We start from the raw sequence: 17,789 nt of genomic DNA on the forward strand, positions 1-17,789 counted from the left end.
ACATTTTGAAAAACTGACTCAGAGAAAAAAAAGGATTAATAATTTATCATGCAATAGTGCAATAAAACAATAAATGCATAGCATAGGAGAAATAGGGAGCTAGGTAATGATGCATATATGTACAATGAAGATTTGTCAAGCACAAGCAAAGTAAACATGCTACTGGTGTCTCCAAGCGATTTATACAAGTCTTTAAAAGTCATTAAAAATCAGCCAACATGTATTTAAAAATAGACCTCAAAACAGGACTAAGAGTCTGCCAGCAGCTCTGTGTGGCTGTACTGAGGCACAGTTGTGCTATAAGCTAAATACTGGCATTAGCATGCTAACATGCTCACAACAACAATGCTAACATGCTGATGTTGAGCATGTATTACGTCTACCATGGGCACCAAAGTGGTGAACAACAAACATGCTGTCATCCTTAGAGCTTTGCTGCTAGTGTGGCTAAAAACACTGTCGTGTTACAGTAAAAGAAAGCACCATTTGTTTTTATCATGTACTGTCCTACCATCCACACCGTCTTAGTTTAGTGCATTAGCAGCATACACTGTAGCCTATATAAGAAGTGGAAGTAGTCATAGTGGCGTCATCCATTGGATGAGAGAATGGATATGCTACTTCTCTATCCTGGTTAATAGTTTGCTGTGGCTGTGACTTGTCCATCACAGGTAGCCACATCCCTAAGCACAACATATTTTATCGTCTATTTTAGACTGCAAGCAGTTCTGTGTGGCTGTACTGAGGCACAGTTGTGCTATAAGCTAAATACTGGCATTAGCATGCTAACATGCTCACAACAACAATGCTAACATGCTGACATTAAGCATGTATGACATCTACCATGGGCACCAAAGTGGTGACCCAACAAACAGACCATACTGCCATCCTTAGAGCGTTGCTGCTAGTGTGGCTAAAAACACTGTTGTGTTACAGTAAAAGAAAGCACTACATACTTTATCCTCTATTTCACTTTAAAAAGGAGCAAAATATACAAAATGATCACGCTACATTAGAGAAGACTTGAAACTAGCAATGAGAGTTATTTGGAAAATGTTTACTAAGGCGATAAATCAAGTGAGACATTTAAAATAACAAAAGAGCTTCTGCGCTGACTTCACTTTGAAACCAAGAGGCTACTTCCACTTCTGCCAAATTTATACAGTCTATGGTAAGCATATAAACATTTGCATATTTGCACTAAACACAGTATCCTTGTGGGTAAGTGCTGTGTCAGAAAACAAAATTCAAATGTATATCATGAATATCTACAACTTGATGTCAATCTTGTCATTAGTTGCTGAATTATATAATCAGAACATGGTGGAGCAACCAACTGATCAACGTTGTTACTCACAGAGCTAAAAACACTGTAGTTAAAAAGGATATGAAAGCTAACAAATAAGTATTCATCAAATTTGATACAAAAAAGTAACAGGGAATATACATTAAAAGTTGACTATATACATGTTTGATCATTTAGTGTTTGACACAAATTATTTTCCAGCATCCGCAGGAAGCTTCTGGGAACTTTATTTTTGCCTACCATCCAGAGCTCGGGGATGGTAGGCCCATTTTACCCCCAAAAAAGAGCAGAGGCAGTTAAATATTTAATTTGGCATTTTGTGTATTTTTCTGCCTCATATCCAAGACAAATTTTCTGTGCCTTTTTAGACACACTTTTTCTGAAGATTTCAGCAGGTGTGGTGGCACCAATACAGCCAACATTTTGGCCCAGTTCCAATATCCATTGTTACGATGAGGGCTGGAGTTTGAGGGTCCTCTGGGTTGGCTTTCTGAGCTCTTTATGCACACTATCTGTAAGATGGCAACTTTCTTCATTTCCTCATGATAACCCACAGTTCATGCATAAATCACAACACGATGACATTGGAATTTTAGGAGTAATAAATGAAAAAACATACATGAAAGGATTTGTTGAATGTGAGTCTCATACTTTACTGGACACAGAATTCACCTGTCCAGGTAACAGGGCCAAATGGGATGCACAGTGCTACCAAACTGGGGCAAAGTTGGTCCTCAGTTTCCATGGAGTACCAAATGGGTTTGTGAGGGTTAGAATGTAGTCCATTTGGGACCAATCCAATACCTGTGCCCGCTAACTAAATGGTATACCCATTTCTTGTCCGTGTATTTTCTCCCGGGTTGCAAATGTGGGCCCAAACATTGACCCACTTAAACTCTGAGGCCATAACAAGTTGAAGCCCACCTAACCCAGCTAAAGTCCATGTGAACCCCACTTGGACGTGTTGGCAGGGCAGGTGATGTCAGTTAAAGTCTGTGAGGGTTCAGTGAATACGGTGCAGGATGGATACTGGAACTGGGCTTTAAATTCAAGCTAAGGGTTCTACAAGGGAAACATTAACCACATTTTGGAATGAGGTGAAGCCTTCTGTCGGGCAAAGGCAACAGTCAATCGAGAGTTGGTGTTGGAAATACATCCAACAGTCCTTTAGCTCAAGTTCCATCATTCTTACTCAAAACTCTGACTTGGCACTCACAGAGCTCTCGTGTGTTCCCTTTAACTCTCCGCTGGTGGCTCCTGACACCCCTGCCTTGTCTTTGCAAAACAATCTCATCAGAGTGCCGCGGAACTTCTCAGCCCCGAACAGGTAGACCAGCGGGTCCATGGCGCCATTCAGGCAGGTGAGGGAGGAGGTTAGGCGGTTGGCTAAGCTCAGGCCTCTGCGTTTCTGGCAGGAAACGTCAGGATGGTTGTAGCCCAGGATGAAGGTGGCCCTACTCACGTGATAAGGCAGGAAACAGACCACATAGATGAGCATGACCAGACCGATGGTGCGCAGGGCCCTCAGCTTGAGAGCGGGCTCTAGCCTGGAGCCTCGGCGCAGGCTGTGAATGATGAGCAGATAACAGGACAGGGTGGCGAGGAAAGGTGGGGTAAAGGCCACAGCCAGGGAGATCAGCGCATTGCGTGAGGCCTTCTCTCTGTACAGCTGCAAACACACTGTAACGCCATCCACCTCTGCAGTCTGGTGGGTGATGAGCAGCGGTGCCATTGAGACTGTAACCAGGGCCCAAAGAGAGAAGCTGATGATGTGAGCATAGCGAGCTCGACGGACCTTCAGTGACCTCACAGCATGAACCACAGCCAGGTAGCGATCCCCCGCCACACAGGCCAGGAAGTACAAACTGGCATACATGTTGACATAAAACAGAAAGCCAGCCACTCTGCAGGGCACCTCGCCAAAGGGCCAGTGGCCTCCAGTGAGGTGGTAGGTGGCCCTCAGTGGGAGGATGATGACGTACGATAGGTCTGCCACAGCCAGGTGAATCAAGAAGATGTTAGCCGGAGAGGAAGAGCCACGCTGGTGAGAGAAGATCCAGAGAGCCAGGCTGTTACCGTTCAATGCCAGAAAGAAAACCAAGATGTAGAAGCATCCAAACAGTGTGTTCTCTAATGTTGTGTCCACTGCTGCACAGCTCTCTGAAGATTGATTGGACAGCAGGGAGGGTAAGTCCATTGTAGCAGACTCCATTTTGGTGTCTAAGGAGACAGAAAAATGTGTTATCAATCTATTTTCAAAGCAATGCAAAGGGAAAACTACAAACCAATCATGCATTTTGGCAGTCGCCATTTTTGTTTTAAGAAGCCAGAATTAGCCATATTTGGAATGCTGTTATTTTTTTCGCCAACAGAGCTCTGCCTCCTCTGCTGATTGTATAGTACCGATTCAAACAGATTGCCTCAAGGCATGCCTTCCAAGCTTTATGCTAGGAAGCTGTCCCCTATATAAGTCAATTGACTTGTTGTTTTAGCCCAAACCATGATCTTTCATGAAACCTAAAGTAGTAGCATCAATGCCAAAACCTGCAGACGGCAACAAACAGCAGCTGTTTCATGATGTAAACCAGGTGAGGTTAAAAAAAGATCATGGTTATGGTTAACTATACACTGACATGGTTTAACATGAGACACAAAAAGTGGCCTCACTGTAAAAGTCTCCTAGCCAATCACAGCACAGGAAGGCGGGATTAAGCAGAGCGTTATTAGGAAAATTCAAACCCATTTTAAAAAGAGTGTACCCTGCTTTATCTTTAATTTATTCATAGATGCAAACATAGGTTACAAAATTAACATTAGTCTGAATTGTAGTTGACTTGAAACAAGCAATTTAGGCCATAAAATCATGAGGAAAATGCTTATTGAATAATAAATGAAGTGAGCCATTTTTTCAGATTTCTCAGTCAGACCTACTTTTGCAACCTGCTGGACAGTAGAGAGAATGCAGGTTGAAGGCACTTCTGCGTTGGTTTCACTTTTAAAACCAAGGGGCTAACTCCACTTCTTATACACAGTCTATGCTAGGAACTTTTCTACTGTTAGGGATGAATTCTATATTAATTAAGTAATGGGTCATGACTTTTTAAAACAAGTTAATTATTAGTATTCAGACGACCTCAGTGACAGGAAACCTTACCAGCCCCTGTCCACACCACTCTTCATGCACACACACAGACTGACAATAGGCAGGGAGTGTTTGACACAGTGCCAGTCCAACAAGGTAACAATAGATGTCAGTGTCCCTGGCTTCTGTGTACATGCCCTCCGAGCGGATGATTACTTCATCCTGACCACGACAAGTTTTAGACTTCCTCTGCACAGTCTGAAGTCCAGGAAGTCTTAGTCACTAGAGCTTCACTCTTTCTTTTACAACCTCGACGTCTGATTTGTCAGCAAGAACTCTTTCATCTTGAATGAATGGAAAGCTCTCGTACAAGAAGAGACACAACAAAGAATGCACATGTAAGAACTTGCAAAAACATGTAAACACAAGTTGTGTTGTTTATGTAGGATTACTTGCAATTAGGAGGATTTTTTTGTACCATTGGACAAAACCAGGCGACCTGTTTCCACCTATTTCAGGTCTTTGTGCAAACCTTAGCTAAGATAACCAATTGTCCCTTTTAGCCTGGTTTGTTATATTAAAATGTCAAACTATTTCTTTAAGAGCGAGACATGAAAATCTTTCTGCTGTGCACAAATAAATACAACTTTTCTTGATATGCGTTTTTTCTGGTTACATTACATTTGAGTCCTTCGTCCACAGGAACATTTTAAAGTCTCAGCTTGACCTACATAATTTCCGACTGAACATTTGAGAAATATTCAGACACACCTCAGAGATGACCACCCACTCATGTACTCTAGCAGGCTCCAACTGTCCACTCCTATCACTTTGTTTTGAATTCCTCCTTTAGCCTGACATCTACACAAACATCACTGAGGAGTTAACAGCACCGTTTAATATCAGAACAGGCTTTTCTTCCACTTTGGTCTCAGAGGAGGATCCAAGAACAATATCTAAACATGCAGCAGAGATGAACTTGTCATCCCACAGATGTTTCCGAAGACGGGGGAGGTTCCCAGATGAACCATGCAGATAGTGATATGTGTTTAACACGTGCACCATTGCAAAATATAGGTAAAAGGGATTTGTTTCTTTCTTTCTGGGCTAAATCTCCATTTCACCAGCTTACTGTCCAGACTTTTGGCCCATTAGGAAGCAGCCACATGTAGCTGCGTGGCTCTCTTCAGTGTCTGGAGCTGTGAGACCCACAACAGAGGGCATTTCTCAGCCAAAGCTCAGACTCAGAGGATTCAGGGGAACAAGCCCCCAAAAGAAAAGATTGCAGCCCAGCAGGGATAACAAACCAGGAGCAGCACAGCTGAATGGAAAAGCCTCCATAAATACGGATCCCCGAGGGATAATCCTAAAGAGAGGCGATCCTGAAATATGCCTTCATCACAATGATCTTTGTGAGCAGATCTGTGCAGGCGTTCACGTGTGAAGAGTGCTGGCAGGGAGGAGACTGAGCATCCTGGCGCTGGTCCTCTTCACAGATTAGTCAGTAACAGTTTGTCGGGACTAAACTGTGACAGCTGTAATGTGTCCAATCTGTTATTGTGGAGACTCGTCACAGTACGGATGCAGTAAATGTGGAATGTAGTAAAAGGATTAGACGTGTTCTTAATCTTTCTGATCTTAAATAGCAGACTGAATTCATGCTGAGCTGTTTTGGGATTTACATGACAAAAGTGGCACATGTACAGATGAACTATTGTACAGTAAACTCGGTTCTATTATCACACAAATATCGTTGGACTGCAACTATTTGTGCTTCTTTAATACAGTGTAAACAATGAAAACAACAGCAGGGATCCCTCTTGTGGAGCAACAGCTTTAACCCTGTTTTATCAAGTGTGCAGCGCAGACACCAGATATAAACTTTGAGTCATATCGTACTTTATTCTGTTGTTCCAATTTATATGACTTAGTTGAGTTCCTTCTGACTTTATTTAATTGTATTCTGTGTCTGACTTTAATTTGTAATTTAAAAAAGGATGTAATGGTGTCCTGCAGATCTCAGTCAAAATTACTCAATTCTGCCTTCATGCAGTTTTTATAGAAGGAACTATTTAGTGAGTAAATGTTCACCATGTCTCCTAATGTAGAGTACCCCACACTGTCAGCGGGGAAGGGTCACTCTGTCATTCATTCTTGAAATAACTGGAGAGATTTAAATTCGTTTTTATACAAAATGTAGTTTTGCACAACATGCAAATGAACTGTAACTTTCCTAAAATATGAATAATCAGTTTATTTTTGCTTTTGCTTTAATATATGACATTAATAACATAACATAACATAACATAACATAACATAACATGACAATAACATAACATAACATAACATAACATAACATAACATAACATAACATAACATAACATAACATGACAATAACATAACATAACATAACATAACATAACATAACAGAGAAGAAATAAAGTTTTGCAATGTTTTTTGTTCTTACAGTCATTTATTCTTGGGGTCCCACAGTCAGTAGGTCTTCGAATATGTGAGCTGATGGTCAATAAAGTTTTAAAATTACAAATCAGGTGGTAAAATAAAGTCACTTACCTGAGCTATAGAGATTTTTTAGAGGCTGGACCTTTTGCAGAAATGTTTGGCAGCGTGCAGCTCAGCAGAGAGTGGACAATAATCAGCTCAGGAGTGAAGAGTGGACGTTCGACTGCCGAGCTGTCGAGGAACTGAAGCTCCGACTCAAAGAATGCCGCCCTCTAACCCCCTTTTCTCCTCCTCAAGATGTTCTCGGGAATGAGACTGTTGCTCTTTTTGTGTCTCAACAAATTTGATAACAGAAAGGGAGTCCCGATGGGAGCCTTTCGTTTGAACCTTGACCCCACCCTTTCTTTTCCATCCCCTTCTCCTCAGAGAGCCACTTGTGCGCTCCACAATAGCCTGAGTCAGAATAAGCTGCACATTTAAGCTGCAGGGAGAAGAATGGCATGCCTCAGTCGCAACGAGTCGTCGGGTATGACTCCATGGAAACAAGGCCCGGTGGTGGTGCACCCAATGCCTTCACCATGAACTCCCACCCTCCCACTGATAGAAGATGGACTGTGTTGTTGATGGAGAAGTTTATGACTAAAGTCTCAGAGATGATCTTTTGTAAACGCTCGGTTTAGTCCTACGGAGGGCCCCTTCCCTTTAGGAGAGCAAGTGAAAAACAAGAGCGGGGAGGGAGGGGGGTGTGCGGAGCAAACAGAGGCCCTTGTTGGTCTCTTGCCTCCTGGGGGCATCCTGAATTGGAATGCCCAAAATAATCAGTCACATAGCCCTCGGACAGATGTGGAGAGGGGTCCCACTGGCTGTGGGGGGATAATATTTCTTTCATAGAAGGACATCACAGCTGTGTGTCGGACACATCGGCCCTTTCTCTTCTCTGTTTCATCCACATGCAAATGCTATTCTGTAGACTTGAAGGAAGCCACTATCTGTGCAGGCTGAGATCACTGCTCTGTTAATCTACTGCCAACTGCTAATTGGGACGGCCCCCCGCTTTTGTTCAGCGTCTCGGCTCTCTCTGTTGTGCGTCTCGTAACCCTGAAGCAAAACATTGCCTTGTGTAATTGGTGCCATCATAAATATATCATTCTCCTCACTGCTGTGAAGGAGCAGCTTGTGGCTGCACAGAGAGAAAATAAGATGCAGCCGTTACACTCAACGACAGGCTCCCAGAGGATGAATGTTTTATTTCACAATTTTAGTACAAAAAAAATCTGTTTCAACTGATATTTTCTCATGTGCAATAGTTAGCACTTTTGCTAACACTAGCAGCACTATTTTATATATATCTGTTTGTTTAAAGGTACCCTCTCTAAATATTTGACTATTAGCTCTACTGAACAATGTTTTGACTGCTTTGACTAAACCTTTTGTTTGCACACTGATTCACATTTGCGAGCGTAAACATCTGGGTTTCACAATTCATGTCTTATCACTGTTTCACTCATGAGCAGTCAGCAGTTTGTAGCGATAAAAGGAAGCAAGAGACGGCTGTTCCTGTCCTGCGTGAAAAATAAATGTCAACTTTGGCATGACGTTTTAAACATGATAGCTGTGTCTCAGTTCGAGGGCTGCCGCCTTCAAAGGTGGCAGTCTAGGGATGATGAGTCATTTGTAGCCTGAGTAGACGCTAAGGTCTAACTGAAATGAGATGGCCTGGTCTACTGAGGATTTCCTGTTTGCGTCATCAGCTTTTCCCGCCCTTAACCCTTGTGTCACCTAAGGTGGCTCCTGTCGCCTAGCAACAGGAAGCTAGCGGGCTAACCAGCTATCATAACTAGCGTCACGTTACTTGAACCTATTATTTTGAAGATGATTTGTTTCAAGGCCCCTTTCGTTATTTTTAACATTTGTATCGCAGCTATTCAATAGAGTTGAAACCAAAAACATTTTACATTTACATTACATTTACATTTAAAGTGTATTCCTCCGTTCACGAGTCCACCGTCTCATTTGAATAGGCGCACAATGAATCTCGGGATACGTTGGGCCACGAAGAATGCACCCAATGGATGCGTCATGACCCGGGACGCATTTGTCGGCCGCCTCTGAAGGAGCCTTCAAAATGGGACAGCCTTCGAAGTGCCGCAATCGGCTTTCAAATACGTCCTTCGAAGGATGCAGCCCCTGGATTGGGACACAGCAGATATTTCTTTAATCTAGGTCTAAGATTGTGAAATGGCGGTTTGGGTTAATACAATAAGTCAATGCCACAGTGGAGTACTGGAAAATCATAGCACTAGCAGGTGCCCAAAAGGGCAGCTTTGTTCTGATGAAGCCGATGGCTGGATAATTAGATCTTTTTTTTTAATTTTTTTATTGGCTTTCAAGTTTTTTCTGAGAAACAAAATGCATTCCACATGTTGGTTCTGAGGGATGGATACGTTTGATGATAAACACAACAAGACAGATTCAGGAAGACAGATTAATAGAGGGAGGAATTACTCAACAACATATTTCATGATCTAAAATAAGGTTTATACATGTTGCTGATGATTTGGAAGTAAATTAGGCCATCATTGGTTCTATCCACAAACTGATGCGACCAAACTAAAGTAAAATGTAAAACAATGCTTCATCTGCATATAAAAGCTCAGCAGATGTGGATGAAACACTTTTGTCAAATGGAAATTATGAAAGAACTGAAAGTTCGGACAGGCTGGTTTATCGCCTGAAGGCAACATTCATGTTTGTATCAGTGATGTGAGAAGAGGCTCAGAACTCCACACGCACATGAAGACACAGATTTCCTTTTATTGGTTTCAGGGGATGACGCATCGAGGAAACCATCATTTATCACACATCGCTGACAAACATTTGTAAGTTATTGTTTTTATGTCTGTATCATCAAGACTGGATGTTCTTTCCATGAATTAAGGGCAGTTTTGGTTTTAACTAGAGCATAGGTTGCTCAGTTAGGATTTTGTTGTATAAATGCCGAAATACATCAGCTTTAAATAAAATGTGAGAAATCTACAACTTTCTTTCATGCAATAAATCAAATATCTTTTCTTTGAACTGAGCACGAATGAAGCTGATTGCTCTTTAATATTCGCGCTCTGCCTCTGTGTGTGCGTTTGAACCACATGCTGATTGTGTTTAAATCTACAGCCACAGACAGACGTTGCGTCACACTCGCGTCACTGCAGCTCAGATGTCGAAGCGCTGGTTCCTGGGTTGCACGGCCCTCCTCTCTCTGAGGTACATGTTGACGTAGGAGGTTATGAGGTCGTCCATCTTGTAGCCCTTTTAAAGAAGAAGACACAGAGGTTAAAAACAGCAATCTAAAAGACAAACTTACACTAGCTGACAGTTAAAGATCATACGTCTAATGAGTGATCTTACCAGTGAGGTTTCACACAGAAATTTGCTCCCCTTGACTAAACTGCCCACAGTCATGTGGAAGTAGGTGCTTCCACTGCACCAGTTAGCGATGCGGTTGAACGGGTGGTTTGCCAGCACCTCCTTTACAAGAGAAAAGAATGACATGTGTGTTTAAGGAAACAGATATAGGTTAAATCTAACATTTTTAAACATGGGCCTTGATTTTACACACGTTTCAGGCAAAACTAGTAAGGGGGGAATTCACTGAGCGGAGCACATAACAGCAGAGGGTTGAATGCACCCCAAAGTGCGCTGCAGAGCAAGCAGCGTCTCTGTTCTCCGGTGCTGTTTGCACATATTTAAATAAGTCATTATGCAAACATTCAGGGCAAATTTGGCCCCTTTATATGCAAATGAGCCTCGTAGCAAAAAGGGTCTAATTCACAATCACCAGCGCTCACAGCACCGCGCAGTTAGAGTGAAAATATGACCGTCTGCAGGGAGCTCGTGTCACTCTCTGAGTTTCCACTGATCATGACGACAATTCACCATTTGTGTGATCAAAAAAACTACAATGTCTGCAAATGCAGTTTCTAAATAATATTTCATCATCATAATTATAATCGGTGGATTAATTGGTCAGAGGCCTCGAGGCTCAACCCCGGCACACGGGCACACTTTTCCACATGTGTCTGAGGCCGTTACGCATGACCGGGATTCTGATATGGACGAGCTGCAGCTCCGCGCAGCACAGACCGGAGGTACAGACAGCTTCTCTTCAAAAACAGACGCGAAACAAGAGCAAACTGCACAGATCTGCTAAAGCTTATGGCTGAGTTGAGCTTGAATGTCATCAGTGCAATTTGCTTTGTGAATCGGACCTTGAGACGGAGCAGAAAGCGTGTGCAAATAATGCGCAATTTATGGTGCTATTAGCGCTCCAAATCCTTTCTCAGTGAATTCTCCCCTTTATTTTGGAAATTGCACCAATAGATTGCTTCAGTCTCTAGCCGACAAATATAATCCTGCCTGCCAAAGTACATCTTTGTTAAAGAGTTAGTTTTTGCCACTGACAGGCAGATTAATATGTAAGTGTTTAAGAATCCCGACAAAGAAAGAACGTTTTGTTCTTTTAAAAAGCAGAAACATCAGTTACATCACTCTCTTTGAAGTCACCAGACTTCATTGAAAAAAACATCATTTTACCTGCCAGAATATGAGTCCTAACTCAAACAAACTAAGTGATCAAGGCAGCGATTGACCAGCAACTCCGTGTCCTGCTAAAATTACTGTTTTTGTCAATTAAGTCCTGTGGCTTTGTAGAGAGCGATGTAACAGCTGTTTGTGGTCTAAAAAAAAAGATTCTTTCTGTAATGCTGTCAGGAACATAGAATAACAACAATCTGAGCCTGTCAGTGGCAAAAACAAGCACTTTGAGTGGACACATTTTACTTCAAGGAATATGTTGCAGCCATTACGGCCTGTTTTGCAGCTGCCGGCTAAAAATATCTACCAGAGCAATTTAATTTTCTATCTTCAATTTAACTATCTGTCATTTTGACCCTAAAATATATACAGTACATATATCTATCTATATATACACAAATATATATATATATATATGGAATGGGCCATGGTTCAAAAATAAAATAATTCCTTTTTAATGATGATTTTTCTCACCTTGGTTTTCGGGTGGATGATGGTGAGTCCTTGTTTGCTGATGGCTATTCGCACAATATCAGGGAAGTTAGTTTCTGATGTTTGCTGCAAAGAAAGTAAAAACAAATGACTTTTCTGCAGACCCTGCCTATTTGTTTTCTGCAGATGTGCAGTTAATGCACCAAGGTAAGAGAGTGTGTGGGACTCAGTCAGACAGCATCTGATAGATAAGATAAAAAGCCTCCCACTGAACCAAACAGACTAAAGATAGAAAGATAAGCGTTCACACTCGTTCACATCTCTCACCTTCACTTGAAAGAATGTACAGCCGAACGTCGGCCAGCGGCAGACGGCCTTCAGGAAGGCCACCTTTGCTTCATCGACAGTCATGCCCCCATGTTTGTTATAAGAGGCCACAATAGTCTGAAATGAAAAACAATACAAACACAGCATGATGCAACGCTCTTGTTTAGCAGGAGAATTCACACTGCTTTTAACAAGGTTAATGATTTTCAACGCCCCCACAGCCTGCAGGCAGTATTCTCAGAGAACAGAGATAGTGATCACAAGATGGCATAATGGTGGTTTTGTTCATATGAGAGATTTAAAGGATAAGGCTGGCTTTGGTTTATATGTTTCTTGTTGTCAAAATGAATAGATCAAAACAAACATAAAAAAGCCTGATAAATCATATTCCTCCGTGCCATAGAGCGCCATTGTCGTCCAAAAAGCCATCAATAAGCCTCTCTGTGCTGGGTAACATCGTTTCTCTGCTTAATGAATGTGGGCTCTGTAGTTTATTTTGAGTAAATTCCACATTTAACATCACGCTGCCATAAATACTGACTAAGTCTGTGTTAATCCGCTGCTAAAAATAGTCCCCAACAAAGCAGTTTTTACTCTAGTTTGATGCTACAAACAACAGTGTCCATCTGCTTTGGGGAATAATTCTGCCCAATCCAAAAGTTAAACTATGTATTTTAACAGTTTTTAGCTGTGTGGCTGTTGGTGTGTCAATGGTTCATCATCATTTATGTGACCTTTGGGGCATATTTTTGGTGGATTGTCATAAAGTTTATACAGACATTCAGAATGAATCGTAACTTTGATGCTATCCTGACTTTTGTTCTGGCACCATCATAAGCCCAAACTTTAAAACTCGATACTAAATCCAAACTAATAACATAAACCTCGACTCAGTTTATCTAAGTAAATGTTAGCATGCTAAAACGCTAAACCAAGAGGCTGATCTTTGTGAACAATACCTGCTGAACTTCAGCTTGTTTAAGTTACGTTTTCATTCTGTTTGGCGACACCTATGGTGAGATGAGGTACTAGGAACTTTGAGTCATTTTGTCCATGTGAGTTACACTTGTAAGTTACGTAGGCCATTTTTACACTGCGGTTCTGCCTCAGCGCCGTAATGAAGCTCCGCCGTCATGCAGCCTTTGCCATTTTACATTGGACCACGCAACGCCAGCATAAAGCCGCCCCAGTGTGCGATGTGTAAACAAACAGCACGTGCTTCAAATACACACACAGTTCGGCCCTGCTGGCTTCACTGTTTACACAGATGCCGTCTCGCCTCTGTTTCTACCTCCAATGCCGGCTCAGAGGCAGAATGATTTCACCCCACCATTTCACCTCCGTGCGTTTTACATAGAAGACGAAACGTAACAGAGGCGTAATAATCCGGCCTTTAACTGGCAGTGTAAAAAGGGCTATAATCTCTAGTCATCATTCTTAATTTGTTTAGTGATAATCAGCAGAGACAGGAGAAAACAGACCATCCACTGCTAGCTGATGCACGCCAATTATTATTTCCCCTGGAAATGTCGATTAAACACCCACATAAGATTATACATTATACTCTAAATACTGCAGGCTTTCATCAGAGGGCCATAGGCTTATTCGCCATTGTGTAAACTCATTCAGTAAAAGACTCAGGGTCCGATCAGACAGAACGCATTTTAGCAGCTGGGGGCTTTTTTGAAGTCGTTTTTAACGAGAGGGACGCTTTTTGCGCGGTGCTTTTGGGTTGCAGAGCGCCTCACGTTTTCCGCTCTGTGCGGCTCGCATTTTTGAGGAAACGCTCTGAGCGCCTTGAGTTAAAAAACGTAACTCAAAGCAGAAAAGCGCCCAACATCATTGGCATTTTTTTCTCATTGTCCAATTGGATAAACGTAGAGGCGGGCCTTCTGTCAGTTTGCAAAATAACGGTTTGGTTAATGACAGCTAATGATTCATGGTTACCTTAACAACAGAAAAAAAAAGGCGCAGCGTGCTTCTCTTTTTTTAACCGTAGGCTTCAACAGAAAAGGCAGTGCGGCGCGCCTCGTGTTTTACAGCCTGCAAAACGCGCTCTGTCTGATCGGCCCTTAAAGTGGCTTCACAGACGATCTTTTAAATGAAAATCTCTTGATATTTTAACTTGTGTCATTGTGTTGTGCTGATGTTAGCTTTAGTATGTACTACCTACGCACAGCTTCACAGTTAAATTCCTGTTTAGGTTTACAAATGCAGCAGTAAATGAAACTAGAGATGACGAGGTGGGAAAGTACACAGAGACCGACTGCGTTGCTGCGTTGCTGCTTAGTTGGTCTATTCATGACATGTGTTGACAGTTTAAAGTGTTTAGCAAACTTTATCCTTTAAGAGATAAACTAGATTAAAAGAACTGTTAAGGTGATATCAACAGAAAGACGCCTCATACCTTCTTCCACTCATTTTCAGACATGGCCTTCAGCTGGTCTACAGGCACCAGCTCTTTCAGCAGCTTGGGAATCATGACAAGCTGGGTCTTGTCGTTGTTGACCTTTATTCTGAAGAGCAGAGCCGCAATGTTGACCATTTCCTCTTTGGTGCAAACATGATATCCGCTCAGGTACTTTGGCAGCTCCTGGAAAATGGAAATATATCTCATAAAGATTTGGGCCCAAGTTTGACCTTTCATTTCACCACGGACTGAACAAAAACAAATCTGTAACATTGTCTTGGTCAAAGGAAACAATAAGTGGAACTGATGTTGATACTTTACATCTATATGACACATAACATTATGTTTAAGGCAAATTTGGCTTGGTGGCCGAGCTGCATCATTCAAATTCACCTGATAGAAATGGAAGATAAGATCGGCCTCTGTGTCTCTGCCGGGGACCACATTGAACCATAACTTCCTCATGAAGAACACCAGGTAGGGCATGTTGACCGGCCCACCTGCAGAACACAAAAAGGTTTTTATAGGTAAATACAGAGAACCATCAAAAGTCTGATCTGTCCCTCAAGTAGATAATAATTTTTACCCTCATTGATCCTCTTGGATTTCTTGGACCAGTCAGTGATCTGTCTCAGACTATCGAAGAAGTAGTCCGTATCATTCAAACTGAGGAACTGAAATAACCACAAATACAGGCTCTTTTTTACAACCAGTAGGACATTCATTAAAGAAGCCTTAGAATTTACATATCAAATACGACGTTCAGGATTGAGAAAGGTGGAAAAAACCTTGTCTTGTGTTTTGACAAAAATGTTGAAGCCGTCTGCTGACGTCAGCCTGAGCTTTGTGGAGATGTTCTGGATGAGATCCTTGATCCTGGTGTTTGTTGCCACCTCAAATATCTAAAGAGGGACAAAAAGCATTAATGGTATAACTGCAACAATATTTGACCTGGAAATATTCTGTAACTTTACACATCCAAGAGGTCTGTGTTCGTACCTCCTCTGTGTCATTGGGGAAGTGGATTTTGTGGAAGATCTGGGTGCTGTTCTGTTGGATGGCGTCGACCTCCACCTTGTGTGGTGGGAGCTTCCTGGGATCAGATCTAAAAAAGGAGATACATTTAAGTCAAATTGTTTTTTTCTCTGTTGTATTGACCTCAAAGTTATAATCTCAAAGATCTCAGTTTTGTTCTGATGCACTGCTGGCTGATGGAAAACGCGTCACTAACTGGGCGCCGCTTGTGATTTTTTCCACAAAAGTCGCCACAGACACCCAGTCTGTGATAATACTATATACTGGAAATGCAAAGGCTTTCATCAATGGGCCATAGGCTCAATCATCATTGTGTTACCTCATTCGGTGATAGATAGTGACTTAACAGACATTTATTTAAATGAAAATCGAGATTATTATTTTAACTCAAGGATTTAGAGCAGATAAAAAAAGAGCAAAAACTCTTTCACTAAACGGCCAAACCAAAGAATGCAACAAAAAGAGCCTTCTGTCACTGTGTTCTTTACACTGAATGTCACAACTGTTTATTTTTAGAGATGGCCATGCAAATGCAGAGTGTGGTAAAGTTGCTGTGAAAGTAATGCAACACATTTTGTATGAAGAGATCTGCTGTCGGTGTCGCTTACAAGTAAAAAGTTACTGTGGTATTTTTTAAACCCGGGCCGCATATTTAAATAATGTGGGCTATCAGTGACAACAAGTGAGACAAAGGTTATAAATTGTTCCAGTAGGTTGCTTCAGCTAGGACATGAGAACAAAACAGAAGGTATCATACAGAGACAGAACTTTCTGAGAAAGAATAACGTTGTTTTTTAAACCAGAAACAGCAGTTACATCGTTTGTTACAAAGCCACCAAACTCTATTAACACATTGTGTTAATTAATTTTATTGCAGAACAAGGGAGTTGCTCTACTTCCTCTGCCTCCATGAGTTAGCTTTTTGTTTTACTGTGTGCCACACAAATATTGTGTGAGTCTGTGCCAACCATTTAAAACACTAAAGTCGCAAAAAAACACAAACTAACTAACCAACCGGGGCAGTGATGGATCAGCACCTCCTGTGTTCTGTAAGGTAAAATCATTGTTTTTCTCAATGGAGTCTGGTGGCTTTGAAGAGGGTGTTTTCTGTTTAGAAAAAAGGATCATATGTTAACAAAAAGTCTCTGTAGGGATCCTTTCCCAAACGTCAAATAACAGTCTGAGCCTCACTTTGGCAAAAACAAGAACTTTAAGTGGAGATACTGTCGCAATCAGAAGGAATGATTTGCGCCTATTAAAGGCCGTTTTGTGGACCAAATCTTTTCTCATCTACAAGTCATTAGAATCCTGAAGTAGGTAATAATATATAGAACAAGAGGCATGTACCTCATTTATACTGATATGGTTTTAAGAGGTCCTTTTGTTCATGAGAGACTTCAAACACAAGACACCACAGGTCGACACTTCCTGTCCTCACTTCACCACTCGTGTGTCATGTTATCTTGTAGTGGCTGCTAACCAGACACCGAGTGTTGCAACTGTCCGTTTCTTTTCTACGAGCAAAGTTGATTGATTTATAAATAATGTTGACATACTTTTCATCTCACGCTTCTGTTTGAAACAGGGGGAAACACGCTAACGTATAAAAAAAAAAAAAAGCTTGTTGGGTTAACCTCAGTGAGCTCTGCAGGCGCTGCAGACAGTCGGAGGCAAGCGGCTCTCTGCGACGAGACTCCAGAAAACGCTGAGTGTGTCTCAAGAGAGACTGGCTGGGAGGAAACAGGCCGCAGCAGAGCCACATCAGCTGCCAGCCCTGCTCGATGCTGAACCTGGGGGGTAAAAAAAGAGAGTACTATTAAAGCTATGACGAAAATAAAGGTGAATTTACTAATTAGATGAATAACAGCCTTTCTCTGTAAATACTATTTCCTCTATCATACAGGCTTTTACAACTAGGAGGCCTTGGATCACACAAACTTTATGCAGCCTCAGTGATGCAGTGTAGCGTAATGACATAGGCGTACCTGTTGTTGTTGCTGGTCATCTGCTTCATGATCTGGCAGTAGATCTCGTCCCTAAGCCCCTCGTGTTGGGTGGCAGGGCCGAAGATCTGGTCGGTGAGCTCGAGAGGACTCTGCATCTGCTTGGTGGGGTAATCTCCCATATATTTCAGGATCGGTACA

At 41.9% G+C, this 17,789-nt stretch overlaps 2 protein-coding genes across 2 annotated transcripts in view; both read right to left on the reverse strand.

Annotated features, from left to right (window-relative positions):
* Positions 1–2,498: 2,498 nt before the first annotated feature.
* On the reverse strand, positions 2,499–3,524 carry gpr17 (G protein-coupled receptor 17). The gene has a single exon (XM_069680568.1). It carries the CDS (start codon positions 3,516–3,518, stop codon positions 2,499–2,501), a length of 1,020 nt encoding a protein of 339 aa, XP_069536669.1. The 5' UTR covers positions 3,519–3,524.
* A 6,537-nt stretch (positions 3,525–10,061) lies between these two features.
* The window catches only part of LOC138606879 (unconventional myosin-VIIb), a 29,902-nt gene continuing 22,174 nt past the window's right edge, over positions 10,062–17,789 (reverse strand). The window contains exons 37-47 of the mRNA XM_069679359.1: positions 17,631–17,784; positions 17,280–17,435; positions 15,610–15,715; positions 15,399–15,512; positions 15,197–15,284; positions 15,004–15,110; positions 14,608–14,793; positions 12,201–12,317; positions 11,916–11,999; positions 10,257–10,376; positions 10,062–10,157 (exon numbers count right to left, since the gene is read on the reverse strand). Coding sequence (XP_069535460.1) covers positions 10,062–10,157; positions 10,257–10,376; positions 11,916–11,999; positions 12,201–12,317; positions 14,608–14,793; positions 15,004–15,110; positions 15,197–15,284; positions 15,399–15,512; positions 15,610–15,715; positions 17,280–17,435; positions 17,631–17,784 — 1,328 coding nt within the window. The remainder of the gene's footprint in view (positions 10,158–10,256; positions 10,377–11,915; positions 12,000–12,200; positions 12,318–14,607; positions 14,794–15,003; positions 15,111–15,196; positions 15,285–15,398; positions 15,513–15,609; positions 15,716–17,279; positions 17,436–17,630; positions 17,785–17,789) is intronic.

The sequence above is a fragment of the Semicossyphus pulcher genome, unplaced genomic scaffold (assembly GCF_022749685.1).
Source record: "Semicossyphus pulcher isolate SPU_LCO1_2020_fin unplaced genomic scaffold, fSemPul1.0.p SCAF_4, whole genome shotgun sequence".
Classification (NCBI taxonomy): domain Eukaryota; kingdom Metazoa; phylum Chordata; class Actinopteri; order Labriformes; family Labridae; genus Semicossyphus; species Semicossyphus pulcher.